Raw genomic sequence first — 27,941 nt, 5'->3', positions numbered from 1 at the left:
CACAAAGAAATCTCTCAAAACAATCCAAATACAAAATGGGCAAAAGACATATACATGCATTTCACCAAAGAGGATATTCAGATAGCAAATACCATAGAGATGTTGAACATCTTTAGAAGCCAAGGAATTGCAAATTAATATAATAATAAGATATGATAACACACCTATCAGAAGGCTAAAATAAAAAATAATACTGAATACTTGTGAGGCTGTAGAGACACTGGATCACTCACACATTGCTAGCAAGAATAAAAAATGGTACAGCCAGCTGGGCATGGTGGCTCACACCTGGAATCCCATCATTTTGAGAGGTTGAGGTGGGTAGATCATTTGAGGTCAGGAGCTCAAGACCACCCTGGACAACATGGAGAGACCCTGCCTCTACTAAAAATACAAAAATTAGCTGGGCATGGTGGTATACACCTGTAGTATGCACCTGTAGTCCCAGCTACTCGGGAGGTTGAGGCAGTAAATCACCTGAACTGGGAGGTAAAGGCTGCAGTGAGCCGAGATGGAACCACTGCACTCCAGCTTGGGCCACTGTTCCAAAAAAAAAAAAAAACTGTACACTCGCTCTGGAAAATAGTTTTGCCAGTTGCTTATAAAATTAAATATGCAGTTACCATAGGACCCAGCAATTCCATTCTTTAGCATTTATTGCAGAGAAATGAAAACTTGTTTACACAAAAAACCTGTACACAAGTGTTAGAGCAGCTTTATTGAGTAGCCGCAAATTGGAAATAGCCCAGATGTCTCTCAACGTTTGAATGGTTAAAGAAACTGTGTTAAACTATGGTGCATCCATGCTACTCAGCAATAAAAAGAAAGGAACTATCGATACACACAAGCACCTAGATGGACCTCAAGTGAATTATGCAGAACTGAAAAAGTCAACATCAAAAGGTCACATACTTGGCCGGGCGCAGTGGCTCACATCTGTAATCCCAGCACTTTGGGAGGCCGAGGTGGGCGGATCACTTGAGGTCAGGAGTTCGAGACCAGCCTGGCCAACCTGATGAAACCCCATCTCTACTAAAAATACAAAAATTAGCTGGGCATGATAGCATATGCCCGTAATCCCAGCTACTTGAGAGGCTGAGGCAGGAGAACTGCTTGAACCCAGGAGGCAGAGGTTGCAGTGGGCTAGGATTGTGCCACTGCACTCCAGCCTGGACGACAGAGCAAGACTCCATCTCAAAAAGAAAAGAAAAAGTCACATACTTTATGATTCAACTTATAACATTTTTTTCCCTTTTTTTAGTAAAACTGAGACCATGCAATTTTTTTTTTTTTTTTTTTTTTGAGATCAAGTCTTACTCCGTTGCCCAGGCTGGAGTACAGTGGCACGATCTCGGCTCACTGCAACCTCTGTCTCCTGGGTTCAAGCGACTCTCCTGCCTCCGCCTCCCAAGTAGCTGGGACTATAGGCGCGTGCCACCACGCCCAGCTAATTTTTTGTATTTTAGTAGAGACAGGGTTTCACCATGTTAGCCAGGAAAGTCTGGATCTCTGATCTTGTGATCCACCCACCTCAGCCTCCCAAAGTGCTGGGATTACAGGCGTGAGCCACCGTGCCTGGCAATTTATAACATTCTTTCAGTAGCATTAGAGATGGAGAACAGAGTTATGGCTGCCAGGAGAGATGGGGAAGGGCAGAGAGGTGAATATTGTTACAAAGAGACAGCATGACAGAGAACTGTACTGATGCAATGCTTCTGTGTCTTCCCCATTCCTGTAGTGGTTACATGAATCTACATGATGAAACTGCACGGAATAAACACACACGTGCAACACGGTGAAACCTAAATTAGCTCTATGGATTTTATCAATATACAATCCAAATTGTACACTGAAAATGAATGCAAAGGTTTTGATGCTACCACAGGGAGAAAGTGGGTGATGGGTATATAGGATCTCTCTGAAGATTTTTTGCAACATCATGTGAATCTATAATTATTCCAAAATTAAAATTTTAAAATCAATCAGAGATACATACAGATACATTTGCAGATTAAATGACACAGGTCTGGGTTTGCATTTTAAAATACTCCATAGGAGCCAAGCATGGTGGCTCGCGCCTGCAATCCCAGCATTTTGGAAGGCCAAGGCAGGTGGATCACTCGAGGTCAGGAGTTGGAGACCAGTCTGGCCAACATGGTGAAACCTTGTCTCTACTAAAAATACAAAAACGTAGCCGGTTGTGGTGGCAGGCACCTGTAATCCCAGCTACTTGGGAAGCTGAGGCAGAAGAATCACTTGAACCCAGGAGATGGAGGTCGCAGTGAGCTGAGACTGCACCATTGCACACCAGCCTGGGCAACAAGAGCAAAACTCCATCTCAAAACAAACAAACAAACAAACAAACAAACAAACAAACTCCATGAGGAAAGAAAATAAAGGACAGAAAGTGGGAGAAACATGAAACAGAATTAACAATTTTTTGGTAAGTGTAGAAGCTTGGTGAGGAATATATAGGGGTTCATACAGTTTGCTCTCTAATTTTGTGTTTGAAAATTCCAAAATAGAAGTTTTTCTAAGTTCCCAAGTGTGCTTAGGCCAACACAAGGGCTAAGCATGACTTATTTGTCCACCTTGCTGTTAACTTTTGAACATAAATTAAGGTCAAAGCTCACGGTTCTATTTATTTACAAAGTTTTTATTATGAATATTTATTGAGATTTTCATAAACCACATCTTCAGTCTGCTTGTGTACTACTTTTTGCCTCTAAGAAGTCCCACAAAGTTATAAAAAATAAAAATTTATAAATACACATTGAGAATTATGCATTTTTACACAACAGGCAGGTCAGTGTTTCAAGTTGTCCGACCCTTTTCCTGTCTCCCCTCAGAACAAAATTTTAAGAGTATAGCCTCTGAAATCTCAACAGCAGAAACAGCAACCCTTTTCCAAACTCTGCCTATAACTCAGCACAACTTCACTCAACAGGCGCTTACTTTGGATAATAACAACAAATGGAAACTGCAGAAACACTGACTGGGACGACACCTCCCACGAGCAGTGAGAACAGCAAGCTGGGATTGGCCATGGCTTGGATGCGGGGCTGTGTGTATCAACTCATCGGGCCAAGAACCTCGAAGAACTCAATCACAAACCCCGAGAAGCGCACATAGGCCAGTCTAACTGCTTTGATCTAGAAGAGTTTCACGTTACTACCAACCTGAAAAACTCCTGTTTAATCCAGTTGGGGAATTCAATTTTTTTTTTTTTTTTTTTTTTACTAACGTTCCCCCCTTTAGTTCCTGACAAACAGCTCTTTCCTTCTAGACAAAATGACAGTACCGTGAGGCCAGAGAGACACGGAGCCCGCTGTCAAGTCCCCAAGTGTTTCAAGTTTCCAAATTCACCAAGGGAATGGAGGATTAAGAGATGGGCTGGGCACTGTGGTTCACGCCTATAATCCCAGCACTTTGGGAAGCTGAGGTGGGCAGATCACTGGAGGCCAGGAGTTCAACACCAGCCTGGGCAACACAGCAAAATCCTGTCTCTACTAAAAATACCAAAAAAATTAGCCAGGCCTGGTGGCAGGCACCTGTCATCTGGCTACTCTGGATGCTGAGACAAGAGAATCACTTGAACCTGGGAAGTGGAGGTTGTAATGAGCCAAGATAGCGCCACTGCACTCCAGCCTGGGAAACACAGTGAGACCCTGCCTCAAAACAACAACAACAAAAAAGGAGTTGAACTGTGGAAGCCAAAGGGGTGGACTGAAGTTAAATATGGACTAAGGATTCTAATTTGGGGATTGGCTTATTCATCCAGTGTTCACTTCCGGGTGTCGCTGCATTTTTCTTCCTTGGATTTCGTAAAAGCTCTTCCTTAGGAGACTAGAAAGGGTATTAGCATGCCTAGCATCTTCCTTAAAAACATGTTTACTGGTTTGTAGGCACATTAAGAATGATGCTGTTCTCCCCACAGGAATACAAAGCAGTTGGACAAACTCAGACCCGCTTGTTGGAGAACCACTCAGCTTGGCTCATTTCAGCCCCTCCAACAGCCTTCCAGCCAACCAGCTAGGTTTCTCAGCTTTCAGAACACAAGATGAGGCCCAGTCCTCAACATCCCACTCATCCCACCAAACTCTTTCCTATTGTTTACTTTATTCCTATTGTTTTTTTTGAAATGGAGTCTTGCTCTGTCGCCCAGGCTGGAGTACAGCGGCACGATCTTGGCTCGCCGCAACCTCCGCCTCCTGGGTTCCAGTGATTCTCCAGACTCAGCCTTCCAAGTAGCTGGGATTACAGGCACCTGCTACCACACCCGGCCAATTTTTACATTTTTAGTAGAGAGGGGGGTTTCACTATGTTGGCCAGGTTGGTCTCGAACTCCTGACCTTGTGATCCACCCGCCTTGGCCTCCCAAAGTGCTGGGATCAGAGGCATGAGCCACGGCATCTGGCCCTCTTTCCTGCTGTTTCAACCCCATGGCTCCTCTATCAAGTCCCAGCATAATACAGCTGACGCTCTAGGCTCTTGTGAGAGAAAAATCTCTTCTTCCAGAAGGGGCAAGACTTGGCAGTTCCCAAGCATGCATTCCTCAGAGGGGCAATAAATGGTAACTCTCTCAGGAGTAGAGTGCTGCCCGCTTAAGGGAGCTGCCATCAAATGCTGAGCGGAGGATAGGTGCAGCCCTGACATGACGCTCTCCTTCACAGTGACGAATCTGCTCAAGACTCCCGATTCCTGCTGGCCCCGGATCAAAGCTGTGCTGTGCGGGCCTCCTGTTTCCAACACGCTGAGGGCGTGCACAGCCACTTTCCCTCAGCTCAACAGAGCACTTGGAGCCCAGATGAGGAGAGAAACAAGAATGAAGTTCTAGGATGGGAAAGTGGTGCCACAAATTGTGAGTCAATACATGGGATCCAGATATCCTGAAATACACGCTGGACAAACAGTCTTCTTCATAATAAGCGCAGCCCTTTCTTTCCCGTCACTTTGCCTGGTCTCCCAAGTTTCAAAGAAATCAAATCCTGTGATAATGAACGAAGTCACTGGCTGCTGCTATGCCCCAGTGCATGGCTTGGTTGATTGAGAAAGTCTCTGGCTGGGTGCAGTGGCTCACGCCTGTAATCCCAGCACTTTGGGAGGCAGAGGCGGTGAATCTCTTGAGGTCAGGAGTTCAAGACCAGCCTGGCCAACATGATGAAACACCATCTCTCTAAAAATACAAAAATTAGATTACAGGTGTGGTGGCTCACACCTGTAATCTCAGCACTTTGGGAGGCCAAGGCAGGTGGATCACTTGAGGTCAAGAGGTCAAGACCAGCATGGCTAACATGGTGAAACCCCATCTCTACTAAAAATACAAAAATTAGCCAGGTGTGGTGGTGCACACCTGTAATCTCAGCTACTCAGGAGGCTGAGGCAGGAGAAATGCTTGAATCTGGGAGGCGGAGGATACAGCAAGCTGAGATGGTGCCACTGCACTCCAGCCTGGGTGACAAGAGTGAAACTCCATCTCCAAAAAAAAAAAAAAAAAAAAAAGTCGCATTATTCTGTTCGTATCTTCCTCAACCCAAACATCCAGTGAAAATAGGTCATCTTAACAGACAGTTTGCCATGAAAATCGTGTCCAATCACACCCTGCAGGCTCAGTGCAGTCATGAGGAGGTAGGTCATCCTGTCTTCTTCGCTCGAATGGCTTTAACTCCCCCAGGGTGAGGGGGGAATCTGCTCCCCTGTACAAGCCAGGTTTCCTGCTCAGCTCAGGAGAGGGACCTAGAAAGAAGAGGAACAATGGAGCCTCCTGGTAGGGGCCCTGTCTGCTCTCCTTCTAGGGGAAAACAGCTCCAGCGCTGTAAGGGTTGGTCCTTAGCCTGCAGGATACTCAACCACTAAGGAACGAGAGCTGTGTATGGAATCCAAGTAAGGACAAGAAAAGGGAGACTATTCCTTCTCACCAGAGTGGCTCTCCCCAAGGCTCAACCCCAATGAGGAGCCTCTTTTCCACCAAGGAGCAGAGAAGACCACCTCGGTGGGACAGAGAAGGTTCCCTGGACCCCAGCCTCCAACTCACTTCTTCCTGCGGATCTTGGGCTTCTTCACGGGCCGCAGATAAGGGTTATCGATGATATTTTCCTCCCCATTCCGGCTTCCTGACAAGGAGGGGTTCTGCTGCAGGACAGACGTGTTCTCCTTCTCAGCTCCAGAATCCTCCTTTGAGCAGAAGCCGAAATAAAGCACAACACCAACAGCATAAGGAAAGAGATCACGCCCATAATTGGAATGACTGTTAGCAGCCTTTCACTGAGAAATTAGGATCTGGGAAGCACCTTCTTTCCAGCGTTCCTATCTCTGCCTCCGATGAAGTGAGGAGCAGGCAGGGGCTGGCTATAAAGGAAAGGCAAGACTAACAGCCTTGACCCAGGACAGCACACAACAGAGTCCAGAGTCTTGAACCTCTGGAGAAGGCAGAGACAGGGGTTAGGAAGAACAGAGACCTGGGAGGGACAGGAATCAAATTCAGATGCTTCAGGGAGAATGCCCAGCCTGGTGGGGAGATGAAGAGGAAAGTGGCCCCGGATGCCCTGCAGGACTGGGAGATACGAGATCAGAACAAATCATTTGCGTAGGGTACGATGCAGGAGATCGGGAGCTAGCCTACATCAGAACAGACTTCCCCCTCGAATTCTCAAATTTCTGGTACCTGCGACATGCTACCAACGATCACATCCCAGCATAGGCCAGAAACTTCAAGAGCCCTGAGGGTTCTACTAACAGAAGCAGACCCTGCAGGTACCAGCACATGCACATCATTGGTCATGCCTATCTGCAACCTACAAGGCAGGTTTTTTTTTGTTTTGTTTTGTTTTGGTGAGACAGAGTCTCACTCTGTCGCCCAGGCTGGAGTGCAATGGCATGATCATGGCTCACTGCAACCTCCGCCTCCCGGGTTCAAGCAATTCTCTGCCTCAGCCTCCTGAGTAGCTGGAATTACAGGCATGTGCCATGATGCCTGGCTAATTCTTGTATTTTTAGTAGAGCCGAGGTTTCACCATCTTGGCCAGGCTGGTCTTGAACGCGTGACCTCGTGATCCACCTGCCTTGGCCTCCCAAAGTGCTGGGATTACAGGCATAAGCCACCAGGCCTGGTCTGGGTTTTTGAGACAGTCTCCTTGTGTCACCCAGGCTGGAGTCAGTGGCACAATCTTGGCTTACTGCAGCCTCTGCCTCCTGGGTTCAAGTGATTCTCCTGCCTCAGTCTCCAGAGTAGCTGGGATTACAATCAAGTGCCATGATGCCCAGCTAATTTTTTTTTTTTTTTTTTTTTTGAGACAGAATCTCACTGTCTTAAAAAAAGGAGGCTGGAGTGCAGTGGCACAATCTTGGCTCACCATAAACTCCAACTCCCTGATTCAAGCTATCCTCCTGTCTCAGCCTCTCAAGTAGCTGGGATTACAGGCACCTGCCACCTCAGCCAGTTAATTTTTGTATTTTTATTACAGATGGGGTTTCACCATGTTGGCCAGGATGGTCACGATCTCCTGACCTTGTGATCTGCCCACCTCAGCCTCCCAAAGTGCTGGAATTACAGGTGTGAGCCATCGCACCTGGCCTAATTTTTGTATTTTTAGTAGAGATGGGGTTTTACCAGTTGGCCAGGCTGGTCTTGAACTCTAAGGCAGGGTTTTTTTTACTGTTTACTTTTTAGAAAAATGTGGTTTTTCAGAAAAGTTTGTAAGTTCACATGTAATCAGCATGATCAAAATTTTTCAAGTCACAGTTGTGTATAAACACAGAAAAAGGTAATACTTTGATATTTAAAAAAATGTTCTGCGAGGATGAGTGATCGGTTCTCCTTTGCTTAGTCACACACGCCTCTATTTTCCACATTTGGTCAGGTTGCGCCCCCTGGTGACGGGTCAAGGGGAAGAGGTCATTGAGATTCCTGTTCTGCAACTTGAGGCTAAAGAGACCCTCACTGACCTCAAGCAGGAGAGGTTGCTGTCAAAACAGGCAGAGGACACTGTGACTGGATGGCATGAAATGAACAGCAGCTTCCCGCCACAGGACAGCTGTTCTAGGGCATGGACACCAGTCTCAGGCTTAATGAGCTGGAAGAAACCAGATCACGGCCGGGTTCCCCTGCGTGCCCTCTCACTGTCCTAGCAACTGTTCTCTTCAAAGACCCAATTCCATTCACCCAGTATCAGGGGCTGGGTGCTTTCTCTCTCCAGCACCCAATCCAGTGGGACCACAAGGTGACCTAGAGCCACTGGGGCCTTCTGGAGACTCTTGAAAGCAGGCGCCGCTGGACCAAACTAGCTCAAGCCAGACCAGGTTCTGGAAAAACGGTCTGTCCACAACCAGACCTCCCTTGGGTATTTGGTGTCCAACCTTTCTGGAGTTCCTAATGGCGCGACTGAGTAGTATCTCTGTCCTCCGTCCACCCCATCATTTCTCTATAGTAGACAGCCTATGTTCAAAGTTATTGGAAGTTGCTGGGCACGGTATCTCACGCCTGTAATCCCAGCACTTTGGGAGGCAATCACTCTGCTTGGGCCCACCACTGCCTCTCGCCTAGGCTTGAAGCTGGGAGGCAGAGGTTGCAGTGAGCCAAGATCAAGCCATTCCACTCCAGCCTGGGCAAAAAGAGTGAAAACTCCATCTCAGAAAAAAAAAAAAGTTACTGGAAGTTCACTTCAACTGTGCCTTCAGTGTTTTCTGAGATACAGATGGAGGTAACTCAGAAAGGTGCTGAAAACGCTCGCCTCAAAGACACTGCTGGAGGGTCCAGAGGCTCCCTCCATTCAGCACAGCACGGCTCACAAGAGCAGGATGACAGCCTCCCTTCTCCCAAGCAGGCTTCACAGAAACATCCCCCTCAGGGACAGGTAGCACTGAGATGGGGAGGAGTGGGGGAGTCAGTAAAAAAAAAAAAAAAAAAGTAGGCTGGGCATGGTGGCTCATGCCTGTAATCCCTGCACTTTGGGATGCTGAGGCAGGCAGATCACCTGAGGTCAGGAGTTCGAGACCAGCCAGGCCAACATGGTGAAACCCTGCCTCTACTAAAAATAGAAAAAAATTAGCCAGGTGTGGTGGTAGGCACCTGTAATCCCATCTAATTGGGAGGCTGAGGCAAGAGAGTCACTTGAACCCGGGAGCTGGAGGTTGCAGTGAACCGAGCCTGGGTGACACAGTAGGTCTCCATCTCAAAAAAAAAAAAAAAAAAAAAAAAAGTCAAACAGACCCAGAGATTTGTAAAAAAGGTGGGAGCAAAATGGTCTATCAGGAGCTCCCTGAATGGCCTGTGAGTCTAGCAAGCCCCACACCTTCTGTGGTGACTGCATCCAGTCCCCCAGCTTTCAGTGCCATGTCCACGCCAGTGGCTCCCTGGCATACATCTCCAGCCCTCACCTCTCCTGACTTCCAGGCTCAAGCAGCCAACTGCTCACTCAGCATCTCTACTGGGATGTCAGGGAGGCAGCTCTGACTTTAGGCACCTAAGTCTGAATTAGGGACCTTCCCCTGCATGTTCTCTTCCCCGGCTCTTCTCAGCCCCTCCCATCACAGGTGATGGCAATTCCATCCTTCTAATGGTGCAAGTCACAAACTCTGTGGTCATTCTTGCTTGTTTTCTTTCTTTTCTTTTTAAACAGTGTCTCACTATGTTGCCCGAAACTGGACTCCAATTCCTGGGCTCAATCTTCCTGCCTCAGCTTCCCAAGTGATATGGGATAACAGGATGCACCACCACACCTGGCACGCTTCCTTTCTTTTGCTGACATCCCACGCCCAGTCTGTTAGGACACCCTCTTGGACTTACCTTCAAAATCCAGGCAGGTACTGACCACTTCCACCACCTTGCTGGCAACCACTCTGCCTCTCACCTAGGCTATAGTGATAGCCTCCTGACTGATCTCTCTAGTCTGTTCTTACAGAGCCATCAGAGTGATTGACGCTTTAAGAAGCTCAGAAACGTCCCTCCTCTGCTCCACACCCTCACACAACTCCCATCTCACTTAGTTAAAAGCCAGCTCTTAAAACAGCCTACGAGGCCCTCCCTCCCTCAAGCCACTCACTATTCCACAGGGTCTCTGCACTGCCCACTCCCTCTGCCAGAACATTCTTCCCCAGACATCCACATGGCTCAGTCCTTCACCCATTTCAAGCCCCTGCTCACTTACCCATTCTCAGTAACACCTACTCCAAGTACCCCACTTAAAACTGAAGGCTCCTCCTCACCCTGGATCTTCCCCTATTTCTCCCCCCACAGCACTTTCATCTCTGATATATCATGTAATGATTTATTCATATTTCATATTTACTGTCATTCTCCCACAGCCAAACATAGGCTTCTAAAAGGTAGAGGTTTCTGTTTTTCTCACTGCTTTATCCCAAAAGCCAGAACAGTATCTGGCACATAATAGGTGCTAAATGAACACTGGTTGAGTAAGTGACTGGTACATTTTTCATAAAAGAGTGAAAGCACCAGGCATGGTGGTGTGTGTCTGTAGTCCCAGCTACTCGGGAGGCTGAGGTGGGAGGATCGCTTGAGCCCAGGAGTTCTGGGCTGTAGTGCGCTATGCCGATTGGGTGTCTGCACTAAATTTGGCATCAATATGGTGACCTCCCGGGAGCGGGGGACCACAAGATTGCCTAAGGAGGGGTGAACTGGTCCAGGTTGGAAATAGAGCAGGTCAAAATTCCTGTGCTGATCAGTAGTGGGATCATGCCTGTGAATAGCCACTGTACTCCAGTCTGGGCAACAAAGCGGAGGAAAAGTTTAGCTGGGCACAGTGGCTCACACCTGTAATCCAGCACTTTGGGAGGCCAAGGCAGGTGGATCAAAGGTCAGGAGTTCAAGACTAGCCTGGCCAAGATGGTGAAACCCCGTCTCCACTAAAAATACAAAAATTAGCCAGGCATAGTGGTGGGCATCTGTAATCCCAGCTACTTGGTAGACTGAGGCAGAGAATTGCTTGAACCCAGGAGCTGGAAGTTGCAATGAGCCAAGATTGTGCTGCTGCTCTCCAGCCTGGGCGACAGAGTGAGACTCCTTCTCTCTTTTTTTTTTTTTTTTTTTCTTTTTCCCGAAGACAGGGTTTCACCATGTTGGTCAGGCTGGTCTTGAACTCCTGACCTCAGGTGATCCACCCGCCTTGGCCTCCAAAGAGCTTGGATTACAGACAGGTGTAAGCCACTGTGCCCAGCCAACTCCTTCTCCAAAAAAAAAAAAAAAAAATTCAGGATACACTCCAGAGAAAGAAAAAAGTAAAAAAATTTTTTTAAAAAGGTAAAAGTTTAAATATCTGGGTTGGCTGCAGAAAGCAACTGGTTCAAATACATGAGAAAACAATCTATTATACATGAATTTAAAATGAATAGCTCCTTTATGTTCAAGTACATGGAGAAACTAGAACCAGGGTAAATAAAGTACTACCTAACAACAGACCTTGAGAGGTACACTGTCATCAAAGACAAAAGAATAACAAAATACCAGTTATTTACTTTGCTATAACAATGTCTATAAATGCTAAAGACAGAAAACCACCTAAATGTTCATGGGGGACCAGATAAATGAAATGGTTACATCCATATAATGGAAGATAAAGCACTGTGAGCAACGGTACAGCTCCTCCCTGACAGACGTGGAAGGACCGCCAAGATACAGCCGGGGAAAAAGCAAGAAGAGAACAGAGTGTGATCTGCTGTTTCTGTTCAAAATCACAATTTAAAAAATGTCTCTAGAAGGATACACAAGAGGCTGGTGAGACAGTTCTGTGGGAGGGAAAGTGGGTGACAGGGAACGGGATGGGAGGGATTGTCACCATACATCTTTTCGCACGCTCTGAATTTTGAAACATATGATTGTATTTCCCAGTCTAACAAAGTAACATTAGGTCCAACTGACTGTAGTAAATTGTCACTAGAATCTTTGTCTTGAAGTCTTTTTATTTTTCACAGAAAGGCATATATCCAAATCTCCACCTGACATCACCACCTGATGTTTAACGAGCATCTCAAACTTATCATGTCTATGTTTAAGACACAAACATGAACTCCTAACTTCCCCCCCACACCTCTTCCACCCACTGGTTGTTCCTATCTTGGCTGAAGGCAATTCTATCTTTCCTATCGTTCAGGCAAAAAACCTTACAGCTCTCTCTCTCTTCTCTCTCATATCCACTCTATCAACTGGTTCTGCTCTGAAAGTGATCTAGAATCTGACCACATAATCTAGATGACCACATCTCTCCTATCTTTGCTCCTCCTACCATCTCTCAGTTTACCGTGACAGCACACTAACTGGTCTCTCCGCTTCTGCCTGCCCCCTGTAGCCCGTCCTCGGCACAGCAACCTGCTGGCCCTGTTAGCAAACCTACATCAGATCCTGACCTTCCTCTGCTCAACATCTCCAGTGGCTCCGTCTTCCTGAGTAAATGGCAAAGTGTCTACTATAACCTTTAAGACCCTGTAAGGTCCGACTCCCCATGGGCTGTCTCTGACCTCATCCCCTACTGTTCTCCCTCTTGTTCACTCCACCCTGGCCACCCAGATGTCCTTGCTGTTCTTCAATTCAACAGTTGCTGCTCCTGCTGCCTAGAATGGCTCCACTCCCAGACATGCGCCTGCTTTGTTCCCTTCAGGGATTTATTCAAACGTCACCTTCTCAGTCACCCTACCTAATGCTGCACCCCTCCCATCCCCATCCCCACTTCCTATCTCCTCATCTATTATTTTTCCTTAGCCCCATGAGGGCAGGGAATTTTAGATATTTTGCTTTCTACTAATTCCCCAGCACCTGAAACTGTGCCTGGCCTTGCCCCAGGCACTCATTCAATATTTGTTGACGGAACAATTGAATCCCCAGGACACAAATGTGTCTCTAAGCAAGAGATCAGGTCACACCTGGATCATTACACAAGCCCTCATGCAGGCCTCTAACATAAAGCCAGAGACCTGAGGTCGATCATGTCTAGGTCCCAAGGTGACAGACTCAGGCAGGGTGGGATAGTTGGGGGAATACTCTGAGGCAGGCAGAAGGTGGGACCCACCATGCTGATATGAAGAGCAAGGTTCTCTGTGTCTGTCTGTTCGTCCTGCTCCGAGGAATCTGTCTCTTCCATTTGTTGCATCTCCAGCTCAGATGGAAGAAGAGCTGTCAGGTAGGGGATGGTGAAAGGTCTGGCAGCAATCACTGGTGAATTGGAAGAGAGGCATGAGTCCGCTGTCACGGAGACCTCGCAGCTAGCCTAGAGTCCTAGAGCCTCACAACCAATCAGTGAGCAGCACCAAAAGATAATACTAGCGAACTCACTCCAAGTACTTACACAGCAGGCTGGACAATGTCCCATGGGCTTTACACGTTACCTTTCGCCCCTGCTCCCATCCTATTAAGTAAGTGCCATTAGGCACAGAGAGGTGAAATGACTTTCCCAAGCATGCTGGAAGTGGCAGAATGAGGTTCCAACTCAGGCAATATGACTTCAGAATCTACTTTTTGCCAAGTACAACTGAGATAAGATTGAAATGGGATTATAGACAGAATCCTGGCAACACATGAATTTTGAGATCTTGCACCCAAGGTCAGTTAAACCCCTCTGAGCTTCATTTCCAGAGCAAGAATATTGATTCTTTCGGTCTGAAGGACTCAAGTCCAAAGGCTGGATTTGAGCACTCTGCATATATGCATGTCCACCGAACTGTAAGACACTCTGGTAAATGACAGTTCTAGTTCTTCGAAAAAGCAATGAGGATGAGAGGAAGAAACTGATTTAAAAATGATATTAAAAGAAAGAAGGCCAGGTGTGGTGGCTTATGCCTATAATCCTAGCACTTTGGGAGGCTGAGGCAGGAGGATTGCTTGAGCCCAGGAGTTTGAGACCAGCCTGGGCAATACGGTGAAATCCTGTCCCTAGGAAAGATAAAATTAGCTGGGTATAATAGTGCAATGTAGTCCCAGCTACTAGGGAGGCTGAGGTGGGAGGCTCACTTGAGTCCAGGAGGTAGAGGCTGTAGTGAGCTGTGTTTGTGCCACTGTACTCAAGCCTGGGCGACAGAGTGAGATCCTGTCTCAAAACAGAAAAAGAAAAGAAAAAATCTCTGTGGATACTTCTGTGGTAGAATGTGACTGTTAGAAAATACTCTAGAATTGGCTGGGCATGATGGCTGATGCCTATAATCCCAGCATCTTGGGAGGCTGAAGCAGGGAGATCACTTGAGCTCAGGAGTTTAAGACCAGCCTAGCCAATATGGTGAAACCCCATCTCTACTAAAAATACAAAAAATTAGCCAGGTGTGGTGGTTCATGCCTGTAGTCCCAGCTATTCAGGAGGCTGAGGAAGGACAATCACTTGAACCCAGGAGGCAGAGTTTGCAGCAAGCAGAGATCATATCAGTGCACCCCAGCCTGGGTGACACAGCAAGACTCTGTCTCAAAAAACTCCACAAAAACTCCAGAATTATTTTTGCTGTGGGTCAGATGTGGGGTCCCACAGTTAAGAGCCAGGTTTGAATGCTACCTACTGGCCATGTTCCTTGAGCAAGTGACTTCATTTCTCTTCTCTTATGCCTCACTGAGGGGTTCCCATGAAGGTGGTGATAGTATGTTTCTAACTCAGAGGCTCACTAGAGAATTTAATGCGATAATGTATGGGAAGTGATCAGCACAGTAGCTGGCACTTAATAACTGGCAGCTGCTGTCATTCCAGAGCCAGGCACCCAGCAGGCATTCCACAGCAGCTTGCTGGATCAATCAATCACCTAAACCAACCTCCCTCACTCACCTTTGTAAAAACTGAGGTCTCTGGAAATGAAATAGCTTGATCAATGTGGCCAAATAGTGCTAAGATGCAAAGTTAAATGAGACGGGACCTACAAGGGAACGTCGCGATGGACAACTGGCCCCTGATGCCAGTGTTCCTTCTACTACCTGGGCTGCTAGAGTGTCTCTGATGCCTAGGCCTAGGCCACCCTCAAAGCAACTCAATGGACCTCAAGCGGCCAATCCCAACAGAGGCCTTTACTGTTTTGGAGTCGTCCATTAGGGACAGACTCTTAAGATGTGGAGAAAGGAGTCAGAAAGCTAAGGGACAAGCTGTGCCCAAGAGAAGGAAAAAAGCTTATTTGTTTCTTCGTACCATGCTGAGAGAAGGGGAAGACAGTGTGAGTATTTCTATTTTTTTTTTTTGTTTGAGATGGAGTCTTACTCTGTCACCCGGGCTGGGGTGCAGTGGTGTGATCTGCATCCTCTGCCGCCTGGGTTCAAGTGATTCTCCTCCTCAGCCTCCCGAGCAGCTAAGATTACAGGCGCCTGCCACTACACCCAGCTAATTTTTTTATATTTTTTGTGCGGACGGGGTTTCACCATGTTGGTCAGGCTGGTCTTGAACTCCTGACCTTGTGACTCACTTGCCTAGGCCTCCCAAAGTGTTGGGATTACATGTGTGCCACTGCTCCCAGCGGTGTGAGTATTTCAGATGATAAGCAGTGGGGCAACTCTTACATGGAAATGTGCTGACATCATCTTTGAAAAGACTCTGGGTCTCGCCTGTCTTGGCCATGAAACGGGTGAGTGCCCGCTCCACGTCGCGCCTCTGCGATGCAGCCTTTTCCCGCAGGACCTGGTAGTCTGACACGGGCTCACGGTACGTCTACAAAGAGAACAGCAAAGACACTGGGGTGATGCCGAAGTATCATTCTGCTATCATCAGCACCCTGGCTTGCTGTTGCTACGTCCTACTCTCTAAAATGACTTCATACCATTAGTTAGAGCCAAGATCACCAAAGCACAGTAGAAAGGCAGAAAAACAATGTAACCACATTAATATTTATTTCTAGTTAAAAATTAAGAAATGTGCAAATACTTACTGCAGAGATTGTCCTGGGGCCTTCACTCAGCTCCCATTACAGATGGTCTCAGGTCTAAGAGACACAGGCTGAAGAAAGAGTGGGAGTGCCCCCAGGGAAGCCCTGATGGGGACCACAGGCTCCATCAGCATAATGTAACCTGGTGTATGGGAATGGCTGTCTATGTGGATTTGTGGATTATACTATCCCATCGTCTTAAATCAATCCTCACAATATGGATACACTGTTCCAAAAAGATTCCCTCAATGAAAGAGAGGCTGAAAAATCTTATTATATGTGCAAGTGACCAAGAAAATGGTAGGCTGCCACTCTTCTTCCTAATTATGAGCTTGTTGGCAATCAAGGGAAAACGACTGAGATCAGAATGAGAAATGGGCCAAAATATTTTATTATTTTTTTGAAGACAGAGCCCTGCTCTGTCACCCAGGCTGGAGTACAGTGGCTCGATCTCGGCTCACTGCAATCTCTGCCTCCTGGGTTCAAGTGATTCTCCTGCCTCAGCCTCCTGAGTAGCTGGGACTACAGGTGTGCACCACCACACCTGGCTAATTTTTGTATTTTTTTTTTTTTTTTTTTTTTTTTTTTGAGACGGAGTTTCGCTCTTGTTACCCAGGCTGGAGTGCAATGGCGCGATCTCGGCTCACCGCAACCTCCGCCTCCTGGGTTCAGGCAATTCTCCTGCCTCAGCCTCCTGAGTAGCTGGGATTACAGGCATGCGCCACCACGCCCAGCTAATTTTTTGTATTTTTTTAGTAGAGACGGGGTTTCACCATGTTGACCAGGATGGTCTCGATCTCTTGACCTCGTGATCCGCCCACCTCGGCCTCCCAAAGTGCTGGGATTACAGGCTTGAGCCACCGCGCCCGGCCTAATTTTTGTATTTTTTAATAGAAATGGGTTTCACCATATTGGACAGGCTGGTCTTGAACTCCTGACCTCGTGATCCACCTGCCTCAGCCTCCCAAAGTGCTGGGATTACAAGCGTGAACCTCTGCACCTGGCCCACATTCTGAGTTTTGAACCACCCTTTCACCAACAAGCTTTCGGGCTGGACTCTGCCACCTGACAGTCGGTAGGAACTGACTCCATACTTTACACCACACACAGCCCCAGTGTGGCTTTATCACTCACCGGAGTCTTGATGTAGGTGTGGGGATCAGGGAACTCAGGAAAATGGCTGGGGATGTGCGGCGGGTGGGGTCGGTTCTGCCCTGCAGTGAGGGCCTTGGGGGTCACTGGCTGATTAGTCACTGGAGCTGCAACAGAGTCAACAACTGATTACCCCTCCACCCAAGACCCTGGTTTCTACAGATTATGGTCTCTCCCTAAAGCCTCCCTTTCTCAAAGAAAATGCCAGACCTCAGTTTTCTAAACAAGTGGTGTTTTGTATTTCAATAAATAAAAGGTCTTTGATGGCTTAAGGACCTGCACCCCCACAATGCCCAGCCTGCCGGCTGATCTTGGATGACGTTCCCTTTGACAACAATCTGCCCATAAGCCTCTTAGGTGGAGGTGGGTGGCTGTGGTCACAGTAACTACGTAAGACAGCATGCTAAGAAGCTATGACAGTTACATAGGCTGCTGATTCTCTTTTCAGAGACCTTGAATAACAAAGACGAACAATGAGCTGAGGACGATACATGTGGGCTTAATCATAACAAGAGGAATTGAAAATGGCACCTTCCACTGCTACCTTGAAAGGGAGCATTTAAAAAAAAAAAAAAAAGCCAACAAAAAAATTGACTTCAAGCCAGACTCGGTGGCTCACACCTGTAATCCCAGAACTTTGGAAGACTGAGGTGGGTGGATCACCTGAGGTCAGGAGTTCGAGACCAGTCTGACCAATATGGTGAAACCCCATCTTAAAAAAAAAAAAAAAAATTGACTTAAAAAAAAAAATCCAGGCCGGGTGCAGTGGCTCACGCCTGTAATCCCAGCACTTTGGAAGACTGAGGTGGGTGGATCACTTGGGGTCAGGAGTTTGAGACCAGCCTGGCCAAACATGATAAAACCCTGTCTCCACTAAAAATATAAAGGTTAGCTGGGTGTGGTGGTAGGCACCTGTAATCCCAGCTACTTGGGAGGCTAAAGTCAGAGAAGAGCTTGAACCTGGGAGGCACAGGTTGCAGTAGTGAGCCAAGATCATGCCACTGCCCTCCAGCCTGGACCACAGAGGGAGATTCCATCTCAAAAAAAAAAAAAAGAAAGAAAAAATCCAGTTAGTTCTCTCTGGGTCCTACCAGCCCAAACTTGTTACTCTCTATTCAGCTTATGACACCCAGTTTTACCTGAACTTTGTCATCAAACTTTGTGTAAAGGGCCACATAATAAATGCTTTAGGTTTTGCATGTGGTAAAGTCTCTACCACGACTAAATTCTGCCATTATAGCATGAAAGCAACCGCAGATAAGAAGTAAATATGGCTGCGTTCTGATAAGACTTTATTTACAGAGACAGGAGGCAGGCTGCATCTGGCTACAGGCCACAGTTTACCAACCCTCACTCTAAGGAGAACAAGAATCTTCATTTTTCCAAGCAGCATCATTTGCTCTTCTGGGGCTAGAGCACAAGAACCACAGTGATATCTCAGAGACGGTTTCCCTTTTGGTGACTGAATTTCACATGCTAATCCCACTAGCGCAAACAAAGATGATATTGCAGGAAGTCCCAAACGTTGGAAGACAGCCCACAAAAAGGAAGTAGCTACTAATCCAATCTCTGCCATATTTAATTACTTCATCCCACAAGCATTAGTTGATAAATTACTAAGCGCCTCAGTTCAAAGTCACTTACGAGCAGTGATGACCATCCTCTGAGACCGTTTTGCATAAGCAGGGAGAGTGTCCACATTGAAACCTAAGAGAGAGGAAGACAAGAATCACTGCCAAGACCACTAAATATTGAACACAGAAAAGAGGAATAGCATTATGGACAAAATGCTCAACTCAATGATCTTGCAGCCTTGCAAAAGGAGCTCTGGCAGAATTCCCTAACAGGGAGTTATGAGGCCTTTTATATGTGTTCAGAGGAACCTCTCCTGATAACTCTCTCTAGCTCAAAGCAGATCAAGAGAACCATGAGGGAAACCAAGGACACTAGCAGACATGCCTGACTCCTAGGGACTCCTCTTTCCAGTGGCATGGAAGAACTGGAAACTGAAGGTGTACTCACCCATCTCAACAAGTGTGACCACAATATCTGATAGTGTGGGCTGGGTCCTGGCTGTGTGCTCACAGTAAGACTTGGCACTTCTCCCAATTTCTGAAATGTCTAAGAGGGAATTAAAGGCATAAAACTTATTCACAGTTCCTCAGAAAGCTAAACATAGAATTACCATATAAACCAACAATTCCACTCCTAGGTATATACTCAAATGAATTGAAAGCAGGGATTCAAACAGCTAGTAGTACACCAAAAGTCCTAGCAGCATGATTCCCAATAGCCAAAAAGTAGAAACAACCCAGTGTCCACTAACTGGTGAATAACAAAATGCGGTGCATACATACGATGGAATATTCCTCAGCCTTAAAAAGGAAGGAAATTCTAGTAATGTTACAGCATAGATAAACTTGGAAAACATTATGCTAGGTCAGGCGTGGTGGCTCACACCTGTAAACCCAGCACTTTGGGAGGCCGAGGCAGGTGGATCACCTGAGGTCAGGAGTTCGAGACCAACCTGACCAACACGGCGAAACCCCGTCTCTAATAAAAATACAAAAATTAGCTGAGCGTAGTGGTGAGCACTTGCAATTCCAGCTATTTGGGATGCTAAGACATGAGAATAGCTTGAACCAAGGAGACAGAGGTTGCAGTGAGCTGAGATCAAGCCATTGCACGCCAGCCTGGGTGACAGAACAAGACACCATCTCAAAAATTAGAAAAGAAAAGAAAACATTATGCTAAGGCCGGGTGCGGTGGCTCTCGCCTATAATCCCAGGACTTGGGGAGGCGGAGGCGGAGGCAGATGGATCACTTGAGGACAGGAGTTCGAGACCAGCCTGGCCAATATGGTGAAACCCCATCTCTACCAAAAATATAAAAATTTAGCCAGGTGTGGTGGTGCATGTCTGTAATCCCAGCTACTCAGGAGGCTGACGCAGGAGAATTGCTTGAACTGGGAGATGGAGGTTACAGTGAGCCAAGATCACACCACTGTACTCCAGCCTGGGAGACAAAGCAAGACTCCATCTCAAAAAATAAAATAAAGATTATGCTAAGTGAAATAAGGCAGACAGAAAAGACAAATATAAGATTCAGCTTATATGAGGTAAACAGAGACAGAAAGTAGATTAGAAGTTATCAGGGGATGCTGGGAACAGTGGCTCACACCTGTAATGCCAGCACTTTGGGAGGCTAAGGCGGGTGGATCACATGAGGTTGGGAGTTCGAGACCAGCCTGACCAACATGGAGAAAACCCCATCTCTACTAACAATACAAAATTAGCTGGGCATGGTGGTGCATGCCTGTAATCCCAGCTACGCAGGAGGCTGAGGCAGGAGAATAGCTTGAACCCAGGAGGCGGCTGCAGTAAGCTGACATCACACCATTGCATTCCAGCCTGGGCAACAAGAGTGAAACTCCATCTCAAAAAAAAACATTACCAGGGGATGAAGAGGGAGGGATCATGGGGAGTTACTGTTTACGGGTACAATGTGTCTGTTTAGAATGATGAAAAAGTTCTGAAAATAGTGATGATGGTTGCATAACATTGGGAATGTACTTAATATTACTGAATTGTACACTTAAAAATGGTTAAAATGGGCCAGACACGTGACTCCAGCCTGTAATCCTAGCGCTTTGGGAGGCTAAGGCGGGCGAATCACAAAATCAGGAGATCCGAGACCATCCTGGTCATGGTAAAACCCTGCCTCTACTAAAATACAAAAAAGTTAGCCGGGTGTGGTGGCGCACACCTGTAGTCCCACCTACTCAGGAGGCTGCAGCAGGGGAATCACTTGAACCTGGGAGACAGAGGTTGCAGTGAGCAGAGATTGTGCCACTGCACTCCAGCTTGGCGACAGAGCAAGACTGTCTCAAAAAAAAAAATGGTTAAAATGACAAATTTTGTTATGTATATCTCACTGCCACACACGCAGAAAGGTCTCACTCTCTGAGGCGCAATTTTTGTTTCTTCTGCCTGAAGCTAAACCTCTACTTAATAGTCATGTTAAAGTCCTTTGGGGAAAAGGGGAAGGTTTCTAAGATGGAGTTTTTGAAGCTGGGCTCTGTGAATGAGTGTCCAAGGTGGATGGGAGGTTTCACAAATATTCTGAAACTGTGTTGAATGTTACACACAAAAAAAGCATTTTTTGGGGAATGGGTCCACAGATTGTATCAAATGCACAAATGGGCCCAAAAGGTAAGGAACTCCTGCTCTAGCAACCCACTGGCTCAGAAAATAAAAGCACGTGGTGCCTAGCAGGTAAGGGTGTCTAACAGAAGACCCACCACCAATTCCCCAGCTACCCTGAGCAAATCACCTCTAGATATCAGCCTCTAGAAATAACTTTTAAACTCCGAATTCCAAGATTGTTCCAAGAACGGCATTCTTATCTCCTGAGAACGATTAATTCATTCTTTTAGGACAAAGTTCAAAAAGGGGTAGCCTGGGAACTGGTTGTAGGCCCCAAAATATTTTCTGAAGTCCACAGGTCAAAACTATTTTCATAATAAACTTAACTCATTATTTGACTTTTTTTTTTTTTTTTAGACGGAGTCTTGCTGTCCCCAGGCTGGAGTGCAGTGGCGTGATCTCAGCTCACTGCAACCTCTGCCTCCTGAGTTCAATCACTTCCCCTGCCTCAGCCTCCGGAGTTACAGGACTACAGGCGCATGCCACCACGCCTGGCTAATTTTTTGTATTTTAATAGAGACAAGGTTTCACCATGGTGGCCAGGAGGGTCTCGATCTCCTGACCTCCTGATCCCCTGCCTCAGCCTCCCAAAGTGCTGGGATTACAGGGGTGAGCCACTGCGCCCAGCCTATTTGACTTTTTTACTCTCATTCTCTCATGTAGTTTTCCTGAGTCTGTATGACTTTTGATGACATCATGGGTCTGATGAATAACAGAATATGTGATTATACATTCTTATTTTCAAAATTTGTTTTATTTTCTAACATGGCACATACACATATACAAAAGCTACTTGGGGTCCTCAATGTTTATTAATATAAAAGGATTCTGAGAGCTGGGCGTGGTAGCACATGCCTGTAGTCCCAGCTATGTGGGAGGCTTGGGCCCAGAAGTTTGAGGCCAGCCTGGGCAACATAGCAAGACCCCATCTCTAAAAGAATAAATAAATACAGGAGTTCTGAAGCCAAAATGTTTGAGATCACTGCTTTAGGAAAACATTTGGTATGTAAAAGCGCCAGACATCAGCTGCAGAGAGCCACCTTGCCCAAGATCACCTTTCCTGGGGTAGCCCACATCAGTGTTTGATCGAATCCTGAGTATAAAGGTAGAGCCCTTCCAGCTTGATGGGCAATAATGCTCCAGGGGTCCTGGCTGAGTTGTCCATTCTTTGTTGGGCCTGCACTGCACTCCACACCTCCCTCTACCCAAACCTTTCTCCTACTTCCTTTCATGGTTGTTGATCCCTAAGAAACACCGTAAATACGCCGGGCGCGGTGGCTCAAGCCTGTAATCCCAGCACTTTGGGAGGCCGAGGCGGGTGGATCACGAGGTCAAGAGATCGAGACCATCCTGGTCAACATGGTGAAACCCCGTCTCTACTAAAGATACAAAAAAATTAGCTGGGCATGGTGGCACGTGCCTGTAATCCCAGCTACTCAGGAGGCTGAGGCAGGAGAATTGCCTGAACCCAGGAGGCGGAGGTTGCGGTGAGCCGAGATGGCGCCATTGCACTCCAGCCTGGGTAACAAGAGCGAAACTCCGTCTCAAAAAAAAAAAAAAAAAAAAGAAACACCGTAAATACTTCTATCCCTCATCCTATCCCATCCCCCAAAAGTTCAAAACAGGGAAATATGTTGTACATGCAGAAAAGCCTATGTGAGACCATGTTGGGCTTCTAAATCTCAACACATTTCTTTTAAAAGCAGCTTTTTGGCCAGGTACAGTGGCTCATGCCTATAATCCCAGCACTTTGGGAGGCTAAGGTAGACAGATCACCTGAGGTCAGGAGTTCGAGACCAGCCTGGCCAACATGAAACCCCATCTTTACTAAAAATACAAAAATGAGTTGGGCATGGTGGTGCACACCTGTGATCCCAGATACTCAGGAGGCTGAGGCAGGAGAACTGCTTGAACCCTGGAGGGGGAGGCTATAGTGAACTGACATTGTGCCACTGTGCCCCAGCCTGGGCAACAGACTCCATCTAAAAAAAAGAAAAAAAAAAGGAGCGGGGGGAGCTTTTTCTTTGTGTTACGTAATCTAGCATTTGATTACATAATGTGATGATATCTATTGCATGAGGAATTAGTCCTGACTCCCCAACAAAAGTCTTTAAGGGCACCCATAACTCACTCAGAGCTTACAATCTCCCCAACATTGAATGTTTTATATATATATCTCACAGTCAAAACTCCATGAGGTACAAAGTGTTATCCTATTTCAAAAATTAGGAAATTGAGGTTCAGGAGGTTCAGTGGCTTGTCCAGGCTATTAAGTGACAGAGTGATGATGTACACTCAGGTCTATCTGATTCTAAAGCCTGTAAGTCACTTCATTATGTTCTCCTTCCTTCCTTCCTTCCTTCTTTTCATTCCCTCCCTCCCTCCCTCCCTCTCTTCTCTCTCTCTCTCTCTCTCTTTCTTTCTGTTTTTTGTTGTTGTTGTTGGAGACAGAGTCTTGCTCTATTGCCAGGCTGGAGTGCAGTGCCATAATCTCGGCTCACTGCAACCTCTGCCTCCCAGATTCAAGTGATTCTCCTGCCTTAGTCTCCCGAGTAGCTGGGATTAAGGCACCCACCACCATGTTCAGCTAATTATTAATTTTTTTAAATTTTTTATTAGAGACGGGGTTTCGCCATGTTGGCCAGGCTGGTCTTGAACTCCTGACCTCAGGTGACCCACCTGCCTTGGCCTCCCAACGTGATGGGATTACAGGTGTGAGCCACCGCGCCAGGCCCATTATGCTTTTTTCTTTTTTCAACTTTTTACATCAAAAAAATTCTTTTTCTCCCCTCTTAAGAAAAAAGTTGATCTTTTTCTTAAATCCTCTCAAACACGATCATAAAGCAGGGCAAAAAACGGATGTTGGGGTTGACTGGAAAAAGGACTAATGTTTCCACGGACTCACAGCTCTGCAGCATCTCTGTCAATGTTTCCACAGATGCTTTCTCGGCACTCTCAAAGCCGGCCTCTGTCAGCAAGGAGCTCACAACCACTTGCAGAGTTCTCCTCCGGGCCAGATGATAGTTATCGGCAGGGTTAGTGGACTGTTTACTTCCCGATCTCTGTGAATCAGCAGCCCAGAGAGGTTTTCATCCAGGAGAAAGATGCAATCACAGAATTCACACATGGTCAATGGCAAGCAAAAGTTCTTTTACTAAATACTTTTAAAAATCGGTGCTTAACGTTTAAATTTACAGATCTTGGCCAACAGAGTAATAACTGAGCACCCAAGGTGCTTTAAATACAGAGACTACTTTTCTGCCTACTTAAAACATACGGTCCCAATAAGATAAAATAGCAGGTCTTTTATCTTCTACTTTAGCAGATTATTAGAATATGTAGCTGAAGAAACACGAATGATGGGATTGTATAGATCTGTTCCCCAGAAAAAAACAGGATCCCTCTCTTGTGCCCCCCATCTTCACACCATTTCATTGAAAGGAAAAATGAAAACATAGTAAGAGGTGAAGGCGAGGAGAGGAGGGCAAAAGATAACAGCACGAAAAAGTAAGAAAGCTAAATATTTTGAAAAGGGAATCCCTTTCAACTTCCGCCGGCCAATAAGAGAGCGAATATGGCATCTTCAGACCAATCAGGCGGTATTGCGGGTTCCCAACCCCCAACAGCAAACGAGCCAATCAAGACACAGGTCCGCCAACTCCGGAGGCCGCAGCCAAGTCCCAGGGAGGGGGGTGCGTAAGGTCTGAAAGACCCTCCGGCAATAGGACCTCATAGTGGGGCTGAATTTCTGGGGATTCGCTTGTGGCTCAGTCTAGGGGAGAGCTTCAGAATACCCAAACTCTCTCGGCTCCGGCCTGCGCCTCCTGCCCTTACCGTTCCGGAGCCGCCAGCCCCAGCTGTGGCCGCCGCGTCGGCCATCTTGCTCTGGCGTAGTGTGCGCGAGCGCAGGGCGCGATGGGACTTGTAGTCGCGGGGCGGGGCAGGGTGGCGTGCGCCCCTCTAGGTTTTCCGAAGCTCAGTGGGTTACTGGACGCCGCCGGTGACCCCGGCTCACGTGACTTTTTTTTTTTTTTTTTTGGCGGGGGGTAGGGTGGGGAGACAGATTCTGTCTCCCAGGCTGGGGAGTGCAGTGGCGCGATCTTGGCCCACTGCAACCTCCACCTCACAGGCTCAAGCAATCCTCGCGCCTCAGCCTCCCGAGTAGCTGGGATTACAGGCGGGGACCTCCATGCCCAGCTAATTTTTGTATTTTTAGTAGAGACCGGGTTTCTCCATGTTGGCCAGGCTTGTCTAAAATTCCTGGGCTCAAGCAATTCGCGGCCTGGCCTCCCAAAGTCCTGGGATTACAGGCGTGAGCCACCAAGCCCACCTCACGGGACCTTTTGAGAGCGAAGTGTTCTGGGGCCTTCGTGGCTTGGTTGTGGACAGTGAAAACGCGCTATTTCACTGAGTTAAAAGAAATCTATTTTAAAATGAAAATCATTTCTTAAAAAGAGTGCACTCCTGGAAGGACCCAGGAGGTCATCTACACGCGCAGGGTTTTATAAACTTGTCTGATTATTAGCAACACCTGGCTGCGCCCAGCCAGATCCCAGTGACTTCACTCTCTGGAAGAGAGACTTAGGATCGTTCTTATTAAGGAGCTCCCCAGGTGTTTCTCCTGAGTGGTTAATGTTGGGAAACCCTGGAGCAGGCGTCCCCAAACTTTTTACACAGGGGCCAGTTCACTGTCCCTCAGACCGTTGGAGGGCCGCCACATACTGTGCTCCTCTCACTGACCACCAATGAAAGAGGTGCCCCTTCCTGAAGTGCGGCGGGGGGCCGGCCCGTAGTTTGCGGACGCCTGCGGCCTGGAGCATCCAGCCTGGTCATTTTGTGCTGAGGGCCGCCCAGCCTGTCAATGGCCCACTTAGAAGTAGAGCCCGGACCACCTAGTCCAAGTCTATCGCTGCATCCTGCTGCCTTCGCGCCCTCGACCCGCAAGTATTTGCAGCGCGAGCCTGTGGCGGGTCGTGGAGGGGTTGTCCCTTGCCGCCTCACTCCCAGGGCATGGGGTGCCCACGGCTGCCCTCGCTTGTCAGCCCCTCTGGCTGCGCCGTATTCGTCCCCATTTGCAGGTACCTGGAAGGACGCAGACGGTGGGCTTAGATCCTAACTAGGCAGCCATGGGACTTCGGGCACTTGACCTTATCCTCAGTGTGCCTCAGTTTCCTCTTCTGTAAAACCGGGGTAAATATGAGATGATACACAGAAAGGGTATGTTACAGTGCCTGACGTGTAGTAACAGTCAAGAAATCAGCCGGGCGCAGTGGCTCACGCCTCTAATCCCAGCACTCTGGTAAGGCCCAAGTGGGTGGATCACCTGAGGTCAGGAGTTCGAGACCAGCTAGCCTGGCCAACATGATGATGAAGCAGGAGCGGCCTCGAAAACAGACTTCTCCTCCGCCGAGAGTAAGGCGACATGTTTGTCTAACAGCCAAGCTCACCTAAAAAAGAGAAGCTTTGCCTTTATATAGGCTTACAACTCTAGATATTACACGTGAAAGGGTCTTGGGTTTACAGTTTTAGAAATTACATGTGAAAAGGTCTTGGTGGATAGAGGAGGAGTCGGGTGGGGGTTTGATCTTGTTTAAGTAAAAACCGTGTCTTCGGAGAGATTCCCCCATACTATGCCTGCTATTTGTATGTAGGAAGGTGATTTAGGTGGCACCAGTCGGCCAGCCTTTTCTTCTATTGAAATGCAGCGTGGAAGTCAAGGAGGAGGTGATCTTAGATGCTTGGGTCTCTTTCCTCAGTGAAACGCTGAAACCCGTCTCTACTAAAAATACAAAAAATTAACCAGGCGTGGTGCTGGGCACCTGTAGTCCCAGCTACTGGGGAGGCTGAGGCAGGAGAATGGCTTTAGTCCGGGAGGCGGAGGTTGCAGTGAGCAAGATCGTGCCACTGCACGATCCCACTGGGCGACAGAGGGATACTCCGTCTCAAAAAAAAAAAGGAAGAGAGAAAGAAAGAGAGGCCGGGCGCCATGGCTCACGCCTGTAATGCCAGCATTTTGAGAGGCCGAGGCGGGCGGGCGGATCACAAGGTCAGGAGTTCGAGACCAGCCTGGCCAACACGGTGAAACCTTGTCTACTAAAAATATAAAAATTAGCCGGGCGCGGTGGCTCAAGCCTGTAATCCCAGCACTTTGGGAGGCCGAGGCGGGTGGATCACGAGGTTCAGAGATCGAGACCATCCTGGTCATCATGGTGAAACCCCGTCTCTACTAAAAATACAAAAGCTGAGGCAGGAGAATTGCTTGAACCCAGGAGGCGGAGGTTGCGGTGAGCCGAGATCGCGCCATTGCACTCCAGCCTGGGTAACAAGAGCGAAACTCCGTCTCAAAAAAAAAAAAAAAAAAAAAAAAAAAAAAAAAAAAAAAAAAAAAAAATTAGCCGGGCGTGGTGGTGGGCATCTGTAGTCCCAGCTACTCGGGAGGCTGAGGCAGGAGATTCGCTTGAACCGGGAGGCAGAGGTTGCAATGAACTGAGATCGCGCCACTGCACTCCAGCCTGGGCAACAGAGCGAGACTCCTTCTCAAAAAAAAAAGAGAGAAGGAAAGAGAAAGAAAAGAAAAGAAAGAAAAGAAAAGAAAGAAAGAAAGAAAGAAGAAAAAGAAAGAAATTGTGCCTCAGAATGTTGTTTACTTCCTGGTCAGCACAAGGAGTCCCGAACGCTGGGAGGCAGCCGTCTGGGAACCCGCGCTGAGCCGGTCCCACCACCCACACCTGAGCCTCCGTGGCGCCCCGCCCCCTT

The 27,941-nt window shown here is 47.4% G+C and overlaps 1 protein-coding gene across 1 annotated transcript; it reads right to left on the bottom strand.

The window, feature by feature from the left end:
• Positions 1-2,616: 2,616 nt before the first annotated feature.
• TAF8 (TATA-box binding protein associated factor 8) lies at positions 2,617-25,073 on the bottom strand. Its single transcript, XM_039467832.2, has 9 exons — positions 25,020-25,073; positions 24,091-24,247; positions 19,003-19,101; positions 18,625-18,687; positions 16,963-17,087; positions 15,467-15,614; positions 13,017-13,159; positions 6,035-6,174; positions 2,617-5,736 (listed from the first exon to the last, which is right to left on the bottom strand). Exons 1-9 carry the CDS (start codon positions 25,062-25,064, stop codon positions 5,724-5,726), a joined length of 933 nt encoding a protein of 310 aa, XP_039323766.1. The 5' UTR covers positions 25,065-25,073; the 3' UTR covers positions 2,617-5,723.
• Positions 25,074-27,941: the final 2,868 nt, after the last annotated feature.

This window comes from Saimiri boliviensis, chromosome 4 (genome assembly GCF_048565385.1).
Source record: "Saimiri boliviensis isolate mSaiBol1 chromosome 4, mSaiBol1.pri, whole genome shotgun sequence".
In the NCBI taxonomy this organism is placed as follows: Eukaryota; Metazoa; Chordata; class Mammalia; order Primates; family Cebidae; genus Saimiri; species Saimiri boliviensis.
The sequence above is the reverse complement of the archived record's forward strand: the minus strand, read 5'-3'. Positions and strand labels throughout refer to the sequence as shown.

Excerpts from the sequence above, each read along its gene's own strand:
- TAF8 (XM_039467832.2), bottom strand. The coding sequence starts at position 25,064 with ATGGCCGACGCGGCGGCCACAGCTGGGGCTGGCGGCTCCGGAACG. Across the intron at positions 19,102-24,090 it reads GACAGAGATGCTGCAGAGCT|ACATTTCAGAAATTGGGAGA; the intron begins GTGAGTCCGTGG and ends ATTCCCTCTTAG. Across the intron at positions 6,175-13,016 it reads TTGCTCTTCATATCAGCATG|GAGGATTCTGGAGCTGAGAA; the intron begins GTGGGTCCCACC and ends TTCTGCTCAAAG.